The 24,954-nt window shown below is 38.5% G+C and overlaps 1 protein-coding gene across 24 annotated transcripts in view; it reads right to left on the reverse strand.

Annotated features, from left to right (window-relative positions):
• Window positions 1–24,954, reverse strand: part of LOC139753492 (uncharacterized) — a 609,003-nt gene that overhangs the window by 24,427 nt on the left and 559,622 nt on the right. For 23 of the 24 annotated variants that reach the window (XR_011713724.1, XM_071670098.1, XM_071670099.1 and 20 more), the window contains 4 exons: window positions 22,914–22,982; window positions 17,548–17,752; window positions 5,041–5,175; window positions 2,596–2,710 (listed from right to left, as the gene is read on the reverse strand). Coding sequence is in view for 23 of the 24 variants with exons in the window: in XM_071670098.1 (XP_071526199.1) it covers window positions 2,596–2,710; window positions 5,041–5,175; window positions 17,548–17,752; window positions 22,914–22,982 (524 nt within the window). In the remaining variant the exon portion in view is untranslated. Of the gene's footprint in view, window positions 1–2,595; window positions 2,711–5,040; window positions 5,176–8,080; window positions 9,075–17,547; window positions 17,753–22,913; window positions 22,983–24,954 lie in introns of those variants that run through there. The other variant, XM_071670096.1, reaches the window with a different exon arrangement.

Consider the following 24,954-nt stretch of genomic DNA (forward strand, 5'->3'; position numbering starts at 1 on the left):
GGTGTTTCAAATGCTATAACCATGTACTTAATCGCTATTTCCCATATCAGCGAGACAGCCCCAAGAAACAGACGAAGAATGGCCCACCCACTCATATACACACTCACATATATATATACATAAATGCCCATACACACACATATACATATTAACATATACATAGACATATAAACACATGTACATATTCATACTCGCTTTCCTTCATCCATTCCTAGCACTACCCTGCACCACAGGCAACAACATCGCTACCCTCTGCTTCAGCAAGGCAGTATATAATATTTTTTTTTTATTTTACTTTGTCGCTGTCTCCCGCGTTTGCGAGGTAGCGCAAAGAGACAGACGAAAGAAATGGCCCAACCCACCCCCATACACATGTATATACATACAGGTCCACACACGCAAATATACATACCTATACATCTCAATGTACACATATATATACATACACAGACATATACATATATACACATGTACATAATTCATAGTCTGCCTTTATTTATTCCCATCGCCACCTGGCCACACATGGAATAACATCCCCCTCCCCCCTCATGTGTGCAAGGTAGCGCAAGAAAAAGACAACAAAGGCCCCATTCGTTCACACTCAGTCTCTAGCTGTCATGTAATAATGTCCGAAACCACAGCTCCCTTTCCACATCCAGGCCCCACAGAACTTTCCATGGTTTACCCCAGATGCTCCACATGCCCTGATTCAACCCATTGACAGCACATCGACCCCAGTATACCACATCGATCCAATTCACTCTATTCCTTGCCCGCCTTTCACCCTCCTGCATGTTTCCCACATCAGCAAGGTGGCACCAGGAAACACATGAAGGATGGCCCATCCACTCATATACACATATATTTATACATAAACACCCATATACTACATATACATACATATACATACACAGACATTTACATATATACGCATGTACATATTCGCACTTGCTTGCCTTCATCCATTTCTGGCGCTATCCTGCCCCACACGAAACAGCATCGCTACCCCCTGCTTCAGCAAGGTAGTGCCAAGAAAAGACAAAAAGGCCACATTTTGTTTACACTCGGTCTCTAGCTGTCATGTGTAATGCACTGAAATCACAGCTCCCTATCAACATCCTGGCCCTGCAGACTTTTCCACAATGGTTATATCCCCACATGAAAATACCTTTCTTATTTCAATAGAAATATTATCATTCATACTGTAACAAAATACACATTCCAATATGTTTAGGGTTGTATATGTGGAACATATCAGTTTAGTTCATATTTAATTTTGGTCTACTGCTAGATTAATTAATTCATAAATCTGAAATAACTTTCATGTCACAGACACTCTTTTTGATGGAATGTTAACTTGTAATGAAAGGGGTGATATTATGCATTCCACAACCAAACTATATGTGCTTGACTCGCATAATCTATGCTTACAAGATTCTGCCTAAAGAAACGAAAGCCTTCTCAAGTCTGAAAAACTGATGTTTGTACTTGTTAGCAATAACTTACACATCACATCATGGTAATCTTTCAACCAAATGCAGAATGTCCGCATAAATGAATATTATTTCTACTCATTACTCATCAGAAGTATGTAATCTTTCAGTCCTTCAAAAATAAATACAGCATCCTGTCTTTAATCCATTCACTACAGCTGAGGCATATACACCCTGGTCATATTCTTTCTTTTAATGTGGCTGTGGCATATAAATGAATAATTCTTGAATCGGTTGTCAATGCCTTGAGATAAAATAAACTACTATTAATGCTTGCAATGGTATGCCACACACTATTACAGATGCTGTAGCTTAATTTTTTCAACAATGGTAAATATTTGAGATGTCACCCAAGTTAACAAGGTAGCACCAGGAACAGATGAAGATATGGCCTAATTCATTCACATCCTTCTAACTGTCACATATAATGCAACAAAACCTGAGCCCCCTGTCCACGACCATGTCCCGGAGACCTCTGTGGTTTCCCTCAACTGCTTCATATGCCTTGGTTCAGCCCAGCGACAGCTTGTCATCCCCTGTAAACCATATCACTCCAACTTGCTCTACCCCTTGCATTTTTCACACACTCCTACATATTCAGACTTAAGCCTTCAAAGCATCTTTCACTCCATCTATTCTCACTTACAAGAAAATAAATATTAGTAATGAAAATCTGTACTCATTATATTTGTTTGTGACATATCATATCCCAAAATACCACACATCTCACTCCATAAGCCTGACAGGACTCTTGGAGTATATCATCTACCTGGCAGCAAAGCAGCATAAGTTTAAACATGTGCAGCAGACATAATTAGTGTTTCAATAGGTTAATTTTTTCTCATAATATTAATTAAACTGTCCTAGCTGTCTATAAGTACAGACTTCAGAAAGTAATTTTTATATATATCTGCAAATATCCCACACAAAGGGTACAGTGGATATTAGCAATGCTGCAATGAGAGGGTTAACACATTATGTCTAAGATTGTCTGATCAAAATTGTGAAACTATGTGCTGTTACCTACCAATAAGAAATAACAACTCTTCCTCAATTGGCCATCATAGTTCTGTCTTTGCAAATATAAAGACCAAAAAATTACCTCAACATAGTTGCATGGGAAGATACCAACTGATCCCCGTGACTCTCCCTCATACCAATTCTTATCTACCTGACGACGGATGAAGACAACATCACCTTTGTTGAAAGTTAATTCTCTGAGGAAACAACAAAAAAAGAAAACATTGATGAACAAGCTAACAATAGTTTTTTCTTTTTTCATAAATTCTCACCCATATAAATACAGACTTAATCAATACAAGCCATCATCATTTTCTTTTCTTGGTCTACTTCTTTCAATTAGTTAACGAAACCTACATCAAATGCAGATAAAAGCAGCTTTTGTATTTCACTATAAAACATGTTTATTTTGAATTTATGAAACATGTAAAAACTGTTTAAAAGTACACAGGAATCCAATAGCTAAAAACAATGACCAAAAGCACAGTGGGAAACTGTCAAACTGATAAAGGGACATACGTAACATGTAAACTCACTGAAAGAACAGCAAGGTTTCTCCTGAAGCAGTAAATGCTAAACCATACTTATTCAATTAGAATATTGATAATCATTTCTAGATGGATGTATATTCTCAATTCCTTCAGCAAGTACATAACCTCATTACAGACATTGTGTCTTCTGTTGCTTGGTTGACTTTAAGTCTCTCTCTCTCTCTCTCTCTCTCTCTCTCTCTCTCTCTCTCTCTCTCTCTCTCGATGCACAACTCAAACATGCACTCATACGAAACCTTTCCCAAACAAACAATAGTTGGATACTGGGGTAATCCAAAACAATACCTCAGAGGAGAAAATGTATTCTGTAGAGAAATAAATATAACTGCGTGAGAAAGTAACTGGTTCAACTGTCAAAAAGATAAATTTATGAAAAACTACATGAAACAAATTCAAATGAAAGTTAATCAAACCAAGTCATTAAAGTATCGGCAGTATGAGAATATGGCTTTCCATCCCAAAATCTAGAATTCTTGTTTACTGGAAAGTGGAGTTGCTCTGAACCTGATGATGGTTGCTGAACAAGGCTTGACTGCACTTGCAATGGCTGGAATGGTGGAAGCTTGGATAATGAAAACACTTCTACTGAAGGACCTAATCATGTTCAAATTATATGATCAAGTAATATAAAAATAACATATTGTAATGATAATATATTTTCTTGCAGGTGCTCTGAATATATGGTGTAAGTGGAAAGTTATTAAAATGCAGTGAGGAACTGCAAGTGAAAGGAGAAATATTAGAGTTAATGAGAACAAAATATGAAGAAAAAGATAGAGGGATGGAATATAGGAAGCTCTGGGACGCCAAGGAACGAACAATCAGAAGGGCAAGAGGAGTGTATGAGACAGAAGGATTTGGTTTGATTTGTTATACTGGGGCTAATGTAGTGTCACAGGGCAGAACTGAAGCATATTAAGTGGTCACGGTCAACCATGGAATGGTTTGTGAAGCTTGGCTGTGGATGGGAGCTTGGTTGTGGATGGCAGTCTTTCATTCCAGCACATCATATATGACACCTTGAAGTGTGGATGTGTACATGTGAGCCTGCTGTTCATCTGTTCCTGATGCTACCATGCTATGGTGAGAGGGGCATTTGGGCATTTGGCTTTTTCCACTTTAGTCAGGAGTCATTAGGAACAAACAAAAAAAATGGCCTCATAAGCACACATACAACCTCTAGCTGTTCTGTATAATGTAGTCAAAATAATAGGAAGTAAATAAGAAAGTAATGCATTTCCTACATCTTAATCCTAAAATAATAGATAGCGTTTCCAAGAAGAGTATATACCCATCTGAGAAACACTACCAGAATCTGAACCAAGACTACAGTCATCCAGAATACTGTGCAAGCATGGCTGGGTAATCCCATCCAATCATAGAGGAACTACTGATAGGGCCTGCTATATCAGCAACAAGAGTCTATACTTCCAGTTTAACTATCCTTACATGGGGTGAACAGACACACCCTATTTAAGGGAATGTGAAATTCAAGCTAAAGTTAATTTACCATCTACAGTTATTTCTGGGTGAGTATTAGAGGGAATATCTATTCTGTGACTGGCTCACAGACAGAAAGGAAAAAAGGGCACAACACAAAAGGCTGTCCTGTGGTACAGCTAATGTGTTTAACCTTATGATGATATGATATCCTCCCTCAGAATTCAAGTATAGTTAAATATTAAATTCTTTAGAGAAATGAGCTATAGACATAAATCCCAAGATTACTAGTCTAAGTGTTGACCTTAAACTTGTAGTAATCCTTGTTGCCAAGTATTAAAACAGCATAACAATATAAGGAATGTAACAGGCATTAAATAAGAATTATATTCTACAATTTCAAATTCATTTGCTATACCAGTATTAACCTGTCATCAGGATATAGCTTTTTATGACAGCAAGAGATTATAATTTACATCTGTGGTATGAATCTTGTATCTGCATTTGATGTAAAAGGTTATGAAATTGAACACTACCTCTTATTTTGTGCAGTAAAGTTGTACAATGCCTTTGCAACCTGCTTTAGGTCAGGCGTCCTGGTGCCACGCATGGTACCCAAGCTACTGTCGTCATCATAACGATTCAAGGGAATTGGGGATTTCTGCAATGGTCTGGAAACAGATCAAAAAAGCTTTCAGTGTCTTTTTTTCTGTCATATACACAAAAAACTAAATATTAACTCGATGAAACTATACTCTCATATAATTCATTACTCAAGCTACTTACATAAACCCAGGACCCTTTAAAGGGGCTCCTGCAGCTTCAAGGCTGCACTACAATCATCACCAGGAGCATGCTGGACTTCTTTGGAATGAAAGGTTTCTCAACATGAATGTACTCCATTTGTCCACAGACAATAGGTAACTTTCCACTTGCAGTGTTACCTAACACAAGCAAAGTTTGAGTAAGACCTATCTTCAAACAAGATGAATGTATAGTTGAATGTATGTATATGCATATTATGATTTTACAAACTCAGCACCCTTTTCCAAGCACTCCTACAGCTACACTCAGTAGCAGGGATAGGATGGGCTCCTTTGCAGCAAGAAGGTCTTTGATGAGACTGCATTCTGCTTCATTAATCAATCAACTGATGAAGATACAGCTTTGATAAAGTGACATTTCACTTGCAGAGTAACCTGATGCAGGTGGAGTCTGGTAACCACTGCATATGTAAGTATACACATATATGAGTAATGATGTAAACCAGCTGCTTGAGGTTACACAGCCAATGAAGTCACATTCGGTGAAGCTATATTGTTGGGAGTACAGTCTTGTCATAGGACTTCTCACTAAAATTTTAGGCAGTCCATCATTACCCTGCTATTAGAAGTAGCACAATCCAGGGCTACAGGAGTCTTTAGAGAGGAGGTCCAGGATAACACCAGGATCCTTTCTTAGAAATGGGGCCTTAGGCATTTATGAATAAACTGAATCTATATCCTTGGGAATAAGGAGGGATGAATACAGTTCCTGGTATGAGTGGGGTTGGTTTGGAGAGACTGAAGCAGGAAACAGCAGTTTTCGAAAATAGTCTATAGTTTGAAAATATGTCCCAGTCTAATGAGTGGGGCTGCAATGTGAATAAGCAATATGGATAAGAATATGTCTTATCAGTGATAACAGATCTCTCAACTGTCTGTTAATTTAGTTTTATCTTAAGAATGCTACCAAGAAAAGGATATGAATGCTTTAAACAAAGATATTAAGCTCAAGCTTAAGACAACCAAAATTTCCTCAATAATTCTCAAAGGAAACTAACAATCCAGAGTGATCTGATTCTCTGTAAACTGATATCTACATATAACAAATAAAATATGGGAAAGTGATGGAACAGAAAGGTGTAAGTTATGATGACTCATTTTTCCTTTTCTTTATGACAATATATCAACATACTGAAAGTCATACAAGAAAATGAAGTAAAATGAATATCTCCTATTCTCATGCATCAACTCTAACAACATACAATGAACAAAATGATCAATAAAACAAAATGTAATTCAATGGAGTGGATTTTTCCCCAGTGCAGCTCTTTTTTTTTTTAGTCAAAAACACGATATACATTTTTTGAAATAAGGTAATCTATTCATACCTACCTACATACAGTATACATATTGCCCTCCTGACAGTAGGACTCACATCGCTACCATCTGTATGGAAGCTGGGGACACTATACAATATGTTTTAACATGTGTTATTTTTTTTGTGAAAAGAATATTCTAATAATCATGATGAGTTCTGCAACAGTATCAAGTAAACTTGGGTGCTATCCTGCAACCATGTAACTAGTGTACTTCATACACAGGATGAAATAAGAAAAAATCAGTCATTATCATGCACATCTTTTCCTGAATCTATATATGGCAGTGCTAAAAGAATATCCTGCAAACATTTCAGCTGTTAACTACCAACACATTTTCATGTGTTGAAAACACATCATAATTCAAAATATTTTTTTTTTATTATACTTTGTTGCTGTCTCCCGCGTTTGCGAGGTAGCGCAAGGAAACAGACGAAAGAAATGGCCCAACCCACCCCCATACACATGTATATACATACGTCCACACACGCAAATATACATACCTACACAGCTTTCCATGGTTTACCCCAGACGCTTCACATGCCTTGATTCAATCCACTGACAGCACGTCAACCCCGGTATACCACATCGCTCCAATTCACTCTATTCCTTGCCCTCCTTTCACCCTCCTGCATGTTCAGGCCCCGATCACACAAAATCTTTTTCACTCTATCTTTCCACCTCCAATTTGGTCTCCCTCTTCTCCTCGTTCCCTCCACCTCCGACACATATATCCTCTTGGTCAATCTTTCCTCACTCATTCTCTCCATGTGCCCAAACCACTTCAAAACACCCTCTTCTGCTCTCTCAACCAAGCTCTTTTTATTTCCACACATCTCTCTTACCCTTACGTTACTCACTCGATCAAACCACCTCACACCACACATTGTCCTCAAACATCTCATTTCCAGCACATCCATCCTCCTGCGCACAACTCTATCCATAGCCCACGCCTCGCAACCATACAACATTGTTGGAACCACTATTCCTTCAAACATACCCATTTGTGCTTTCCGAGATAATGTTCTCGACTTCCACACATTCTTCAAGGCCCCCAGAATTTTCGCCCCCTCCCCCACCCTATGATCCACTTCCGCTTCCATGGTTCCATCCGCTGCCAGATCCACTCCCAGATATCTAAAACACTTCACTTCCTCCAGTTTTTCTCCATTCAAACTCACCTCCCAATTGACTTGACCCTCAACCCTACTGTACCTAATAACCTTGCTCTTATTCACATTTACTCTTAACTTTCTTCTTCCACACACTTTACCAAACTCAGTCACCAGCTTCTGCAGTTTCTCACATGAATCAGCCACCAGCGCTGTATCATCAGCGAACAACAACTGACTCACTTCCCAAGCTCTCTCATCCCCAACAGACTTCATACTTGCCCCTCTTTCCAAAACTCTTGCATTTACCTCCCTAACAACCCCATCCATAAACAAATTAAACAACCATGGAGACATCACACACCCCTGCCGCAAACCTACATTCACTGAGAACCAATCACTGAAGAATTCAGAATGGTGGTTTTACTCTTACAAATGGATATCAGTTGCCACTTGATCACATTAAAGATACATGAAAGTAATGGGTAGTTCTTCAGCTAGTATATTAACAGGTTACTGATACCAACAAATATGAAATGAAAAAATAGGAGAAGCATCGAGTATATATATATATAAAACAAAAATATATAATCTTTTTATTATTCACATACTTCATTGTGGTTAATCAAAACATTTCATACTGGTTTATAGTTGTTATTATTCAGTCAGATATGAAATCTATACTAGCATAATTTACATCAAAATAAATTATCATTTAAGAGCAACCAAACAAAATAATTAGAAAAATGAAAATACAACAAAACGTACCTTCATGCAACTTCACTTCATGCAGAACAATAAAGAGAAAACTATGCAGCCAAAATGTGTTAGCTCTATATTAGCCACTATTGTATTGTTACTAACCATAAAAAGCATACTGCTGCTTACACCAAGAAAACTCAGGATTTCCTCAGGTAAAGTCTAGGGTGTATATACAAATAATTGAAATGCTTTTGATACAAACATTTTGTACATTTCTTCATTTTTCCCCCCTGTACGCAGAGACTGCTCTTCTTTACCCATCAGTATTCATCAAAGAAATCTATTCATTATCTGATAATACAGGAAAACACATTCCCAATTACACTATACATATACTTCTTCTGATATGTACACTGCAATTCCATCTGTATCTTTATGTATGCATTCCATAAACTCTTTATCACACTTTCTTATCTCATTATCTATGTGGACTTCAATATCTGGTGAAGTGGGCTTGGAGTGGCTGTGTTTACTCCTCACAAGGGAGAAGACGGAGGAGAAGAGACGGGACACGACTTTGAGGGTAGACAGGTAACGGCGCCGCGCCTGAGGGGAACTGTAAGATGATGCCCAGTCAGACTGGCTAAATGGGAAAGAAAATGGGGGTGACGTTGAGACCAGGAGATAGAAAGGTAATAACGAGCTTAAGAACTATGGTATAAGATGAAAATTGAAAATAAAATGGGAGGGATGTGTATATTGTATTCAGAGACAGATATAGTTGAATATATGAAGTTATAGATCAAGGCTAGTTCTAAGACTGTAGTCAAAACTGAATGATTAGGGAAATGTTATGAGAAGAATATTGTGGTTTATTATTAAGAAAAAAAACATTTTGACAAAATGAAGAAAAAGTAATAGAGGATCCCTGTAAGGAAAAAATTTAAAGGCTTATGAAGAAAAAGTAATGAGATGGGTATGAACACTAGTAGGATATGAGTGTTTGCAAAGAATGGATAGGTGGAATGAAGATACTGCTAAAGAAATATTTCTTGAGGAGCAATGTTGTTACCAGTGCTAGACCATGTGCTGGTAGAATATACATGTTGATAGAGATTGGTCTCTGGTGTAGCACAGGTGCTGGTGGAGCAAGGATCTGGCAGACAATGAATAACAAAGAGAAAATGGGTATGACTAATCATGAAGCTTAAAAAAGCATGACTGCTGACATATGAACAAACATGCTGGTAGAGCATGTATCAGTGAAAATGGTTGCTGGTGGGTAATGGGTTTGGGTGCAGTGCCTGTGTGCTGGTTAAGCTGGGGAGTTGGTGTGGTATGTACTTTGGTGAAGTATTAGGAGCATGGCAGTTTATGTAGCAAGGATATTGGTGCATTATGGGGTGGTGATAGTTGATAGTAGGAGGCTTGTGGAGCATGGATGATGGACAAATATGAGTGGAGGTACAGCATAGATGCTGGTGAAACATGGGTGTTGAGGCAAGGATGTTGGTATGGTATGAAGTCCAAGGGAGTCCTGTATTCAAAAAGTGCATATATCTATCTACTCATATCTCTGATGCTTGTTCCCACCAGGACCTCCCTCAAGAAGAGTGGACATGGTAAAACAGGCTACATAACCAGAGAACTCCAGTGCTGCTTTTTTGCCTTAACAAACCACTGGTATAGGGCAACTCTAGCGTAGTGTTTCCAGAGCTGAACACTTCTACCAAATATGTCTACCTAATGTTGTTTACCTACTTCTTCTATCTATTGCTCCTGCCATTCTGCCAAAAGGCAGAGCAAATGCATAGTGCTCACCAGAGGAAAATCTTGAGTTAAAAAGAATAAAATTGTGTGAATTAAGTGTTGTCAAGTGTTATGTGTGACAAGGAGAGCTTGTATGTTTGTGGATACAATGCCAACACTCCATGTGTGGGTGAGGCAGAGAGAAAAAGCAACTATCTGGGTTAGAAGAATGCAACTTGACAACCAATCTGGTGCCGTCTCACAAGGCAGCTATCACTATACCTCTCAATACCCAGGCAGGTAGTACTGGTAATGTATCTCTCTGGCCAGTGGCTGCATACCAACTACTACCCACCACAGAGCATAAAAAGCTAAGAAAAAGAATGCTATATGGTTACTGGTGGTGGAAGAATACAAAGCCAAGGACAAAAAACAAAAAACAAGGATTTAGAAAGAAAGATTAAAGGCCTGAAGAAAATGAACAAGAATAAAACAAAACTCAAAGATGAAAAAAGATGTTGCTAAATCATGGAATCTTACAAGTGAGAAAAGTGTATGTCAAGGACAGCTGTACAAATCTGGAAAAGTATAGCACTTTGATGGAAACTATTTCATAGGTATACACTAAGTGCATGCCAGTGTATAGACTATGTGAAGAAGAGTGGAAAAATAAAAGCAGTTTTAATTACATTTGATGACCAAAAGAACAAAAATTAGGCAGTAGGTTTACAAAATAACTTATTCAACCATGGCACAAATGCAGACACAATGATGTACTATGAGACAATGAATAAATAAGGAGATGTTAATATTACTGTTTATTTAGGATTATTCTGACAAATAAAGTTCCAAAACATGATCAGAACAAAGACAGCATCAAAATAAAACTGATTGTCATAATCAATCAACAAAAACAACGTTAGTGCACTGGCTGGTGCATGCATGGAAGTGTGAAAGGAAAAGTTCTACCTAATCAGATAGGATGAGTTTTTAAAGTAAAGCCCACATCAACAAAATGCATGAAAACCCTAAAAACTGCAGACTGAACAGGAAAATAACTTACTCCACAAACTACAAAAAACACATTTGCACAGTCTAATACAAAAGAGAAAAATGGCCAACCTGATAAAGAAATAATTCTACTCTGTGTTCCAGCCATCATATATTTTGGATTGTACAGCATTCAAAATATCAAATAGATAGTGATCATTCGCATGCTGAGTTAAAATGAATAGCACCTACACTAGGTACTGTAAGTAATTACATGAGAAATATATAAAACAATAATATCAGTGCATTCTGGAGTCAATAAAGTAGTCTGGAACTACTAAGGTTGCTAAATCTTTTAATATCTAGCATATTTATCACACTGATCAGCAGAAATGTACACAATAGTAGAGTGAAAGTAAAAAGGAAATCCAATAAGAGAATGAACATAGGATCCTTCAATCATAACAATAAGCATATGCTAAAGAAATTCTAAGGGTAACTATCAATCCTATTATACCTTAATCTCTCCTGCAGGTGACTTATTATTTATTCATTTATCATACTTTGTTGCTGTCTCCCACGTTAGCGAGGTAGTGCAAGGAAACAGACAAAAGAATGGCCCAACCCGCCCACATACACATGTATATACATACACGTTCACACACTTATATTTTGGCATATACTCACAGAGTAAAGACATACCATTTGTTACTAATTCAAAACAATCCTGTCCTTTCAGGTACTTTATTATTACCTACTCTGCTAGTTAATCCTCTCTTATCCATTGAATCTCTAATATCTAGCTTACTATTATCATCCCTTCTCTTCTTTTTCTCCTAACTTGGTGGCTTTGTGAAAAAAAAAACTTCTTACAAGGACTTTTTTCTAATTTTACATATCATTTTTTTCCTTTTTTTTTATTTGAAAAAACTTATTGCTGATATTGTAAATGCCATCAGGAGACCTCATATTCCAGAACTCTTGCAAAATAAACATTTGAAATAAAATATAATGTACAATGAACTGAATTTCAAATGTATTGAATGTAATCTTGAGGAGTGCATATATATATATATATATATATATATATATATATATATATATATATATATAAATATAAATATATATATATATATATATATATATATATATATATAAATATATATATATATATATATATATATATATATATATATATATATATATATTCTTTCTTTTCTTTTAAACTATTCGCCATTTCCCGCGTTAGCGAGGTAGCATTAAGAACAGAGGACTGGGCCTTTGACTGGCCCAATTCTCTGTTCCTTCTTTTGGAAAATTAAAAAAAAAAAAACGAGAGGGGAGGATTTCCAGCCCCCCGCTCCCTCCCCTTTTAGTCGCCTTCTACGACACGCAGGGAATACGTGGGAAGTATTCTTAATCCCCTATCCCCAGGGATATATATATATATATATATATATATATATATATATATATATATATATATATATATATATATATATATGTGCACTCGAGAACATTATCTCTGAAAGCAAAAATGGCTATGTTTGAAGGAATAGTGGTTCCAACAATGTTATATGGTTGCGAGGCGTGGGCTATGGATACAGTTGTGCGCAAGAGGGTGGATGTGCTGGAAATGAGATGTTTGAGGACAATATGTGGTGTGAGGTGGTTTGATCGAGTAAGTAATGTAAGGGTAAGAGAGATGTGTGGAAATAAAAAGAGCACGGTTGAGAGAGCAGAAGAGGGTGTTTTGAAATGGTTTGGTCACATGGAGAGAATGAGTGAGGAAAGATTGACCAAGGGGATATATGTGTTGGAGGTGGAGGGAACGAGGAGAAGTGGGAGACCAATTTGGAGGTGGAAAGATGGAGTGAAAAGATTTTGAGTGATCGGGGCCTAAACATTCAGGAGGGTGAAAGGCGGGCAAGGAATAGAGTGAATTGGATCGATATGGTATACCGGGGTCGACGTGCTGTCAATGGATTGAATCAGGGCATGTGAAGCGTCTGGGGTAAACCATGGAAAGTTCTGTGGGGCCTGGATGTGGAAAGGGAGCTGTGGTTTAGGGCATTATTGCATGACAGCTAGAGACTGAGTGTGAACGAATGGGGCCTTTGTTGTCTTTTCCTAGTGCTACCTCGCACACATGAGGGGGGAGGGGGATGTTATTCCATGTGTGGCGAGGTGGCGATGGGAATGAATAAAGGCAGATAGTGTGAATTGTGTGCATGTGTATATATGTATGTGCCTGTGTGGGTATATTTATGTGTACATTGAGATGTATGGGTATGTATATTTGTGTGTGTGGACGTGTATGTACATACATGTGTATGGGGGTGGGTTGGGCCATTTCTTTCATCTGTTTCCTTTGCGCTACCTCGCAAACGCAGGAGACAGCGACAAAGCAAAATAATAAGATAATAATATATATATATATATATATATATATATATATATATATATATATATATATATATATATATATATATATTTTTTTGCTTTGTCGCTGTCTCCCGCGTTTGCGAGGTAGCGCAAGGAAACAGACGAAAGAAATGGCCCAACCCACCCCCATACACATGTATATACATACGTCCACATACGCAAATATACATACCTACACAGCTTTCCATGGTTTACCCCAGACGCTTCACATGTCTTGATTCAATCCACTGACAGCACGTCAACCCCGGTATACCACATCGCTCCAATTCACTCTATTCCTTGCCCTCCTTTCACCCTCCTGCATGTTCAGGCCCCGATCACACAAAATCTTTTTCACTCCATCTTTCCACCTCCAATTTGGTCTCCCACTTCTCCTCGTTCCCTCCACCTCCGACACATATATCCTCTTGGTCAATCTTTCCTCACTCATTCTCTCCATGTGCCCAAACCATTTCAAAACACCCTCTTCTGCTCTCTCAACCACGCTCTTTTTATTTCCACACATCTCTCTTACCCTTACGTTACTTACTCGATCAAACTACCTCACACCACACATTGTTCTCAAACATCTCATTTCCAGCACATCCATCCTCCTGCGCACAACTCTATCCATAGCCCACGCCTCGCAACCATACAACATTGTTGGAACCACTATTCCTTCAAACATACCCATTTTTGCTTTCCAAGATAATGTTCTCGACTTCCACACATTCTTCAAGGCTCCCAGGATTTTCGCCCCCTCCCCCACCCTATGATCCACTTCCACTTCCATGGTTCCATCCGCTGCCAGATCCACTCCCAGATATCTAAAACACTTTACTTCCTCCAGTTTTTCTCCATTCAAACTTACCTCCCAATTGACTTGACCCTCAACCCTACTGTACCTAATAACCTTGCTCTTATTCACATTTACTCTTAACTTTCTTCTTTCACACACTTTACCGAACTCAGTCACCAGCTTCTGCAGTTTCTCACATGAATCAGCCACCAGCGCTGTATCATCAGCGAACAACAACTGACTCACACACACACATATATATATATATATATATATATATATATATATATATATATATATATATATATATATATATATAGTTGTCTCACAACAGCAAATGGTTCTATAGGAAATGTGGATGAAAAAGTTCACAAGCAAATATTGCTCATTTATATCACCTTTCCTTAAATTGGACCACCCTTATTTATAAAGCTACCAATTTCTAATGTAAGGAGCATACATATAAAATTTCAGATCTCTGCAGAGGACACATGAGTTAAAAAAGTCCACATATAATAGATATCTTTATCCTTGATATGTAAGAATTTTCACACAATCTTAAATTTGCTCCTGAGGAGATGAGATAAAACATATCACCCTAAATTTTCATTTATATACTAATAAAACAAACCAGAGTACAGCAACCCAATTCGAGATATGCACTGTTTCCTTGGTTATGTTAACATAAACATCTAACCTCTCTAACTCCTTATAACAGAAGACTGCAAGCTGACAGGAATTGTATCTCCATATATTCAATCCTCTTAGAATAATGTAAAAAAAAATATCTATATGAGAAATATCTCGCCTAATAAATTAGTATTCACAACTTTAAACATGCATGAGTGAATATCATTAACCAATGGGGCAATGCAGCTTCTAGTGAAAAAATCTAATTAAGAATGGCATTAACAAAGAAAAGATGGGTAAAAAGACACATGGAGTTCTCTGACTGTTTTCAATGGGGGTTCTGTTAAAAGGAATAAAGGAAGGAAACACTCTAATCAAAACTTATCCCTTATTAAAGAGATAAAGAAGGGAAAAAGGGGCTACAGAGAACAACTACAAACAAATAACCAGGAAAGAACCACAAATGATATATTCTATGTACAAGTAATACACGTGCATAGCAGGATTTGTTTAAGGAGTTAGAGAGACCATGCACAATGATGAAAGAGGAGAGTGAAACACTGAAGAAAAGAGAGAAGTTCTGTTGGGACTTGATTATACTCAAGACATCCACAAAGAAGAGTGACAGTAATACAGAGGCTAGTCAGTTAACTGTACAACAACTGTACTTTCATAGAAGAGTTATTAATGAAATCCAAAGTAATTGCTGGAATTGCTCTTCCATCACCCTTTGTTTGAACCACAAAGCTTTCAGCTAACTAGAAAGAATATCTCCATAACTTTTCTGACAAACAACCATTACTGACCTGTATTACAACAGCCATTATATTACGAATACAAACTTTGGGGTCACCAGATATATCAGTACCATAGATATCCTCCATCACTGTAACCTGATCACCTGATCCATGCAACAGAGAGGAAATGGAGGTAATGATAAGTTAGTATAATCACTCGTTAATTACGCATTTCTTACAAAGTTGAAATTGCAGTATTAAGGTTAAATATCCAACTTGTGTTATCCATATTTCAAATTCTGGTAACTGCAGTATATGGGCCAGAATGAAACCATCCATGCATGGGCACGCCTACTGCAGCAAATTTGGTTGAAAAATAAAAATCCTATGAATCAAAATACCACTGATAAGAACAAATAATTCTTATTATGAAGTGTGTCTCCACAGAGGTTTACCATAAATTTTCATCCAAATTTTGACTAAACATTGCAGAAGAATTAAGATGCGTGCCATAACAATACAATCAACCTGCTTAGATTTATATAAATACCCTCCTAGCATGCGTAGAAGTCATGCAATTACCAACAAAGAGACAAGCATTCAAATTACCTTATTTCAATAGTTGGTAAAAGTCGAGAAAATGGACACCACCTTCTTACACTGGATGGCTTAATTTAAGTCATGGAATCTTAGTACTACCGTAATTAACGATAAATGAGTACGGGATTTCGCTTTACATCCCTTAAAACCTAAAAATTTATCTTTCGATATTGAGTAAATTGTGAGGTTTGGTTATGAGTGACGAGGTAAATGTTACGTTAAATGATAATAATGTAACACTGTAGAAAAAGGAAATCAGAGAATAACAATTCTAAAGTTTTAAAGACTGCATTAGTGCATTTGTTAAGAAAAAGTTCGCGATATCATTACATATTCCTTCGATAAACATGTACAGTACATCACCCACCTTGGTCATGGTTTATCGTTTTGGTGTGACATGTACACAGCGGGTTCAGATGGCAACAGAGATATAGGGAATCTGACTCTGTCTGGCACGGATTTCGTAAGCATCTTTTCTTTATTCGAGCCCTAAAATCATGAAGTCATCTGTACTCAACATCAGACATAATTGCAAAACTCGGATTGATTCTCATTCAAACGTTACACAGACAGGGGCATTCAATGAAACAGATAAGGCGTCTCCAAACTCAACAGGATTGTTTCATTACAGCTTCACTACTTTGTATCTGGATACTCGAGTGATTGAGGCTCCATGAAATCCGAACACCATCTGATGTTTTTGGTAAGTCGTCCGTAAGACTGTTACTCCTCTAACATATTCGCACGTAGCAAGGGACATCATTAACATGACGTCGGGAAGCCAGTGGGTGTCCCTTCTGTTCATTCACTATTAGCAAGTTTTTCAACGAAAAAGTGGCTAATGCAGTACTTAAGCTGTCAACTTCTGAGTTCGTTTATTTTAATTCCACTATTTCTCTCCACTTTAAACCCGTCAAGAATGATGTAGTTTGAAGCGCCACACCTAAAACCAATTTATATTTCAATTCTAAACATTATAATGAATCCACTGATATTAATTTCCATATAGTCTATGACACATAAAACCGGCATCCGTTTTCTTGACAATTACCCAATACTTTTAATGTTAAAGCATTTCAAGTGCATGTAATGGATACTTACTTTTTTCTCTAAAAACAATTCCTGTGCATATAATGAAAACCATCCACCATTCTACTCACGTGAAATTATCGGTGTGTCTTCGGCGTTCAATATCTTCCAGTTCCGCCAAATATTTTTTACGTCTCTCATTCTCATATACCTTCTTCATGTGTTCTTCCTGGCGTCTCGCAAGCTCTTCCTCCGGGATGGCCTCCTTCTGTTCCAGCCTCACTGGAGTTCTGTAGTGTATATTCACTTCTCCTGATTCGTATTTATACGGTGATTCTGCAAAGTGTGGTGTACTGATTATGTGATTTTCAGGTGTGGGTTGCTGCCTTACGTAATTATGTGACTAAATATATTTATATATATATATTTATTATATATTTATTATATATTTCATCTACGTTTTGACATTACTTCCAAATGCAAAAACTTTACTGTTTCATTGTTTTTAGCACGTGAGGTTTCTGAATAGAGGAACAGAGTAAGTGTAAAAGAATTTTTTTTTCTCCTTCCAAGATAGATGGAAATTTGCTAAATGATAAGGTATAATGCAAAACACATTAGTTGTGAAAAGATATCATGCAAACTTAAATTTCCACAGGATTTACTTACTGTTTGAACCTAGAATTATGTACAGACATGAAAATAAGATATAGCACAATTCAAGAGTTAGACAGGGACACATTATGAGAAACTGTTAGTAACCATCACCAGAAAAAGTATTAATACTTAAAGTTTCAGAATATTTGCATACCTCGAATCAACGGTATTGAAGCAGCGAAATTCTTACCAGCCACCGTAGTAGAAGCAGCAACTACCCCACTACCCAGCACACTATAACTTCCCACCCCGAGTACACAAGAATGGAGTCTTTTAAGCCGTATATACCAAGAGCAGAGGTACACTACAACCACCAACTGTCAAGAGGCAACTATCAAGGAGCGTGCTCGGGGTCTAGAGGAAGGCGAGAGGGTTAGGTTAGGGCAGATGTAAATGTCCGATTTTAGCTTTCCTACAGGTTTTACAGTGAAGAGATGAATATCAATATGAATAATATTTAAACTAAATGATGTTAAAAGTAGTTAGGTTTAAAGAATTAAAAGCTGTAAGCTTCTTTGATAATCATTTCGATGAAGAGGCAAGCCGGCAACCACGTGAGGTAGCGCGAGCCAAGTACTTAATTTGAACCTAAGTGGATTTACCTAAAGTAAACATTTTGGAAAAGAGATTGTTTCCTTTTAACAACACTAAAAGAAATTAAACTGGTGATGTAAACTTTTACCGGAAACCTTGCGTTTAAATACAATTAAATAATAAAATTCCTGAGGTAAGCACACGTTACTGAAAAACTTGAGAGTTTAAATGCTTAAAAAAACTAAGTTGGTCTCAGTGACGTGGACGCAGAAACTAAATTTAACCTTGCTGACGCCACGCCCGGAAGGAGGGAAAATGCTGGTTTTAGTAAAAAAAAAAAAAGTAATATATTTCAATTTCACACTGCGTCACGAGCTACGACGTTGTTTTTGCTATTACTCGCGGAAACACTGACCAAAAGTTTACTGTGAAATACCGAGTATGTGGAGTAAAGAACCAAACCACAAAACTGCTCTGTATGTGGACGTTCAGACACCCAAACCCAAATTTGTTACTATTTGGCTGGCGCTTTACGACTTCATTTATGAACTCTAGACGTAAGGCAGTGAATGGCAATCATGTACGAAGACTTTTATTATATGATGTTGGTGATGAAGATGCTACAATCCTATCCTAGATTTCAATGATCATTTGAGTTAACGATTATGTTTCTTCCATAAATCTGTATTGGCAAGGAATTCTTCCGTTTACGGTGATGCAATTTCTGCTGTACACACAGAAAGAGCAAAGATTCGTAAATTTGTGAATCAATATGGTGTCGTGAATGTGGCTGTCTGTGAACATTCAAGAACTGAAACACACTTTACATGACGAATGTAAAGGAAGCACTTCTCTTAGTTCTCTTGAACACTTACTAATACGTTTCATGCACTGACAAAGATTACTTAGCCTAACATATCTTGTCGGTTCTTAGAACAGGTCGGGTTATTTCAGCAAGCGCATGTGTAGAATGGTCGAACATTCGAGCTTTTACTACAACCAACGGAGTCACTTCCATCATTTCGTTCACCTATACAAACCACCGCTTCGTCCTGTTGTCTCTGTTCTCACAAGAGACAAGAAGGGAAAACTTTGTCTTTCAGACTTACCGAAGCAAAGTTCAGAACGCTGAAGTCAAGCTGCGGCTTAGCGGTCTTTTCAACTAGACATACAGACTACCTCCGGCATTACGCGGTCGCCGCCACCGCTGGTCGACCCTGAGGAGCTCGAAATAGAGGTGAGGGGGCAGGGCGCCCTTGTGTCGGGGTGTGGATGAAGGGGAAGGAGGGCTGATCCCCCTAGAGGAGGGGGTGGGAGGGGTACGTACGGACGCAAGACCACAACATTCGGCGGCACCTTGGCGACTTCCGTGGGCGGAAGGGCTGGGGGAAGAGGTAGTTTTACCAATCATCGAACATTATAACTCGATTACGGGAATAACAGTGATAATCGTGGCAATTACGATGATGAATTATTCTTGTAACCAAACATTTCCTCATTCTACGTGCCGTACAACAATCACGGGTCAAAATTATTACTCTTATTATCGCCATTATCATACGATAATGTAATTATTACTGGAACCAGTTCTCCTGCTACGAAAAACACCGTGCGCCTCTAAGGTTGTGGCCGAAACAAGTTGCGTTACTTCTGAGAATGAGAATCATACTAAACTTCGTAAAGCAATGCGCTTCAACGCCACTGTATCACTCATCCTTAAACGTACAACAGGACTCCTTGAGACTTCGTCAGATGAGAAGTAAGAGATGGTACCTCTTTCGATGGTAAGCTAAACTTAACAGCATACTCCATGAAACCCTCCGATTGCTAATATTAGATTTTCAGTTCAAGGTTGGGAGCCATGTTTACTACGGCGATACATTTTGAGGGAAAACTCCACAACTGCCTCCATTCTTGTACTGTGGGTGACCCGTATTGATTAGGCAGCTCAGTAAAACGATTTTAAAACATAAGATGCAACTGAACTTGAGCGAAGCAATACGTTATTCTGAAACAACACAACTTACCGTATATTTCACCACAGTCTTTAAGGTCAAAATATACGCTTTTGTAAACCTTACGAGGAGCGTAAAGGAGCGAACGAACGTTGACCGCTCCTCAGGCCACAGGGGAAACCCGGAACCGTAAGTATACTGGGCACTGGTGGAGTGAGTCATGTCGGCGACAGACATATATAGCGAGAGCCACAGCGGAGCATCTACCTCCCTACCTTCTCCCAGTGCCACAAGGGAGTGTCTAGACCCATGCCTCAATTGAGTGCCACGCCTGCCAGACACACGCAAGCCTAGCTCCGTCGACCAGCCAACAGCCGCGTCACATTAAATAAGAAGGAAAATGGTAGCAAGTGAACTGCACCCACGCAAATTAATCTGTATTTTAAACATACAATCCACTTGAATCATCCGTCCAAAGGCGGCATCCGCGTCTTTTTTCTTTTTTTTTTCTTTCTTCCCCCTCAAACATTTCGGTTCCTCGTGTGGGCCAACACCAGTCTGAGTCATCTGTCTTATGATGTTCTCCCAATGTCGAATGCAAGATTAAAATAATTTTTCATCCTCGGATACCACTGACTCACTCTAATCAAAAATACGTCATACGGCATGTATGACTTGGATATGGTTCTTGTGTATAAAATAATTTTCATTTGCTTTTTTCTTTTTTGGCTAAGTTGCACACTTCCGCTTATCAGTTATGCACCCATCTTAGACCTAATCTTTTCTATAGACTATTATACTACGTACATAATACACTTGACATCGGCCAGCACAGACTAAGCTGCCATTCACCGTTCTTTGCTGAGGATTAGATACCTTGGAAGAGCTCACCTGACTGTAACGACTGGGTCTGGGTTCCTCACGTCTTTCGTAAAACTACTTTAAGAGATAAGTTCTCCAAAATTCGTTCGACATTTCTCTTTCCTGCCGCTGACATTTGAGTAACGCAAATCTGCCGACTTTCAGATGACTGATGAAGTGAAAGAAAAAAAAAAAAGAGAAGGATGAGATCAAACTATATACATTTTCTCAGTATGAGAAGTGAAAATGAGAGAAAGAGGGGTTAGTTAGTTTCAAGCGACTGTGTATGTGTGTGTGTGTGTATTTGAAAAGTCTTTATTACATTTACTTGAGCGTAAACGTAAAAAGAAAAGTTTTTTTTTTATTTACATGACGGTTGGAGTTTTCTGCTATGTGTTGCCTTTTACCCAGCATTTATACTGGTCATCGAGTTAAGATATGCAATATGTCCTAGACTGCAATATAATTGGATTATACTACGTGTTATAAAGAAATCTATGGACTCGTCTGTTTAAGCTATTTACAAGGAAAAACATTTTGTAACCTTCATGGAATTTTTTCGTAAATCAAATTAGAGTAACTACTTATAATTAGCCTTTGTTTTATATTTACACAACCCGTATTTAAGACCGTTCTAGCCCCTACTTAACAACTTATTAGCCAACAATACATATACCACATTTGCCATATTTACATCACATTAGCCACACTGCAACTCATCCTACTTAAGTCAAAATAGCCTTGTTATAGACCCTAATTCCAGCGGCCCTGATGCAAGCCCTCTTTAACCCTGTTCAGGTCTATAGATGGCCGTTAAAGGACCCTATATAACCTTGTGTTCCATATCTCTAGTTAGCCCTATTCCAGGTACCTAGTTAGCCCAGTGTTACAGGACCCTGCTAAGCCCCGTCCCAATTACCTAGTTAGTCCTATGGTATAGGTCCACGGTTAGCCCCGTTACAGGTACCTAGTCAGCTCAGTGTTACGGGTCTCTGCTTAGTCCTGTTCCAGGTACCTAGTTAGTCCTGTGGTACAGGTCCCTGGTTAGCCCCGTTACAGGTACCTAGTTAGTCCTATGTTACAGGTCCCTGGTTAGCCCTGTTACAGGTACTCAGCGGTCTCTATATAGTGCCTGCTGCAGGTCAGCTTTGGTGAACGTCATCCATTCATAATTTTTCCAGGCTCCTAGTTACCCCTGTTCCAGGTCCTTAGTTACCCCTGTGTTCCAGGTACCTCATCAGCCCCAAGTTAACCCTGTTTTTCTACGTTTCTAGTTGGCTCCGAATTCCAGATCCCTAATCAGCCCTGTATTCCAGATCCCCAGACAGCCTTGTATTCCATGACCTTACTTAATCTAATTCCATGTCCCTAGTAAGCCCCGTTCCAGGTCCCTAGTATCCCCATTGCAGGTCCCTAATTAGCCCTACTGCAGGTACCTAGTTAGCCCTGTATTCCAGGTCCAAGCAAGAGGATCAACAAGAAATCTTTACCTGGACGTGCCGGTGGCGCCTGTTGACTGCCTGTCTGGAAGGGGTACGGGAGGGGGCCGATCACCGGCTCTGGGGCAAGACGACGACAAGGTAAGGGAGGGTGACAAAGGGAGGAGGGAAGGGAGAAAGGGAGACATCTGGGCAAGCAAGAAAAAAATAAGGGAATGGTGAAGTGAAGGCAAAGGGAGATAATATGACGAAGGAGTAGAAGGTGAAGAATGACAAGAGGCGTAGATGGTGGAGGGAAAAGTGTATGTGACAAAGGAGTTTAGGAGTGAAATGTGAGATATCATACGAAGGGTAGACAGGAGTGAATGGTACGATGTCAGATCAGGAGAGGTGGAGGGGTAAGACTTGAGATATCACATGCTGAGAGAGTTGGTAGGTTGAGCGATATCATAAGAGTTGAAAAAAAAAGGAGATGAAGACGACAATGGAGATGAAAATGGGGTGATAGTGGAGAAGGGAAGTAAAAGAAAAGAGATGATGATGATGAAAGGAACACGATAGGATAATGGAAGTGGGAGAGAGGAGGAAATAGTGAAGTAATGGTTAACAAAAGTGGAAAAGTGATGTCAAGATAATGAACTAAAACGAAATGAGGGGATAACAATGAACAGCATGAAGAATAAAGAAACCCAAGATAAACAAGTGTAAAGAAGGGAAGCATGCGTAGAGAAGCATGCGAAGGTGTGAGATGATACGGAGAGAACTGTCAAAAGTGAGGTAAGGAAATGGTGATGATAATGTAAGGAACAGAGACGAGGAAGTGAAGCAGAGAGCTCTTGAGGAGGTGCAAAAAGAGGAAATACGTAAAAAGAATGAGGTAAAGACAGGAAAAATAACAAACTGAGGGGGAACGATATTTCTCAGTAAAGACACAGAAACACAGATGGCCAGGCGTGCAGAGAGGAGAGGGAAGGCAAAAGAACTCGTGAACAAAAAATGAGAGGGAGATAAAGTGAGGTGCTGAGTGGAGCGGATCCCATGTGACGTGTGTGTGTGTAGAGTACGAGGATAAAAAGTAATGAAAGATACAGTAAAAAAAAGGTGTGTTTTGTGTGTGTGTGTGTGTGTGTGTGTGTGTGTGTGTGTGTGTGTGTGTGTGTGTGTGTGTGTGTGTGTGTGTGCAAAACACAATAACAGGAAATGTATGAGTGTTGGTGATCTGTCAAGAGTAGGGAGGGAGTAAAACTGAGTGGAGTGTGATGAGAGTCTGTATGAGTGGTACAGTGCGACAAAGAGAATAAGTGTAAGCGTCAAGTGTCTGATGCTGGGATATCTAAAGGATGTGAATCGCTGACTGGGGATTTGAAAGTGTTGTGAATCGCTAATTGTGAGTTGCGACAGAGGGATGCGAGTCACTGATTGATGGTACAACTAAGAGATATGAATCTTTGACTAGGGGATGTTTGTCTGACGGGGACACGACAAAGGGATGTTTGTCTGATTGGAATATGACAAAAGGGATCTCAATCACTGATTGGGATACGAAAAAGGGGCATTAATCTGATTAGGAAACGACAGAGATGTGTATCATTGACTGCGATAAGAGAAAGCTATGAAGATAATCAGAAATACAAGACAGAGAAGAGTATAACATAGATATAGCAAAACTATGTGTAAACGTAACATGGGTGTAACAGGTATGATGAAGTATATCATAGAAAAGGATACAGTAAATGCGAGACAGAGAGGGACTCGACAGAAGTGCATAACAAGGCAGAGAGCAAATGGTTGGATTTATGACAGCAAAAGACATTCTTAAATCTATAACATACGTAGAAGCGTCTACAACACTGGGTTATGGCGTTGCTTCAGCATTTCACAACAGATTATTATTTGCATAAGAACATCAATAGACATACGAAGTCGTACGTAAAAGTGCAAAAAACTATATTTAGCAATTCATTTATATCAAAATCATTCCTGAAAGTTTCAGCATAAATTCCATTGAGATGCTAATTTAACAAAAAATAATTCAACATGCACATTAACTTATTACTAAATTGTTTCCTTATTCTAAATCTGATGAAATATG

Source organism: Panulirus ornatus, chromosome 14, assembly GCF_036320965.1.
Source record: "Panulirus ornatus isolate Po-2019 chromosome 14, ASM3632096v1, whole genome shotgun sequence".
NCBI classification, from domain to species: Eukaryota; Metazoa; Arthropoda; class Malacostraca; order Decapoda; family Palinuridae; genus Panulirus; species Panulirus ornatus.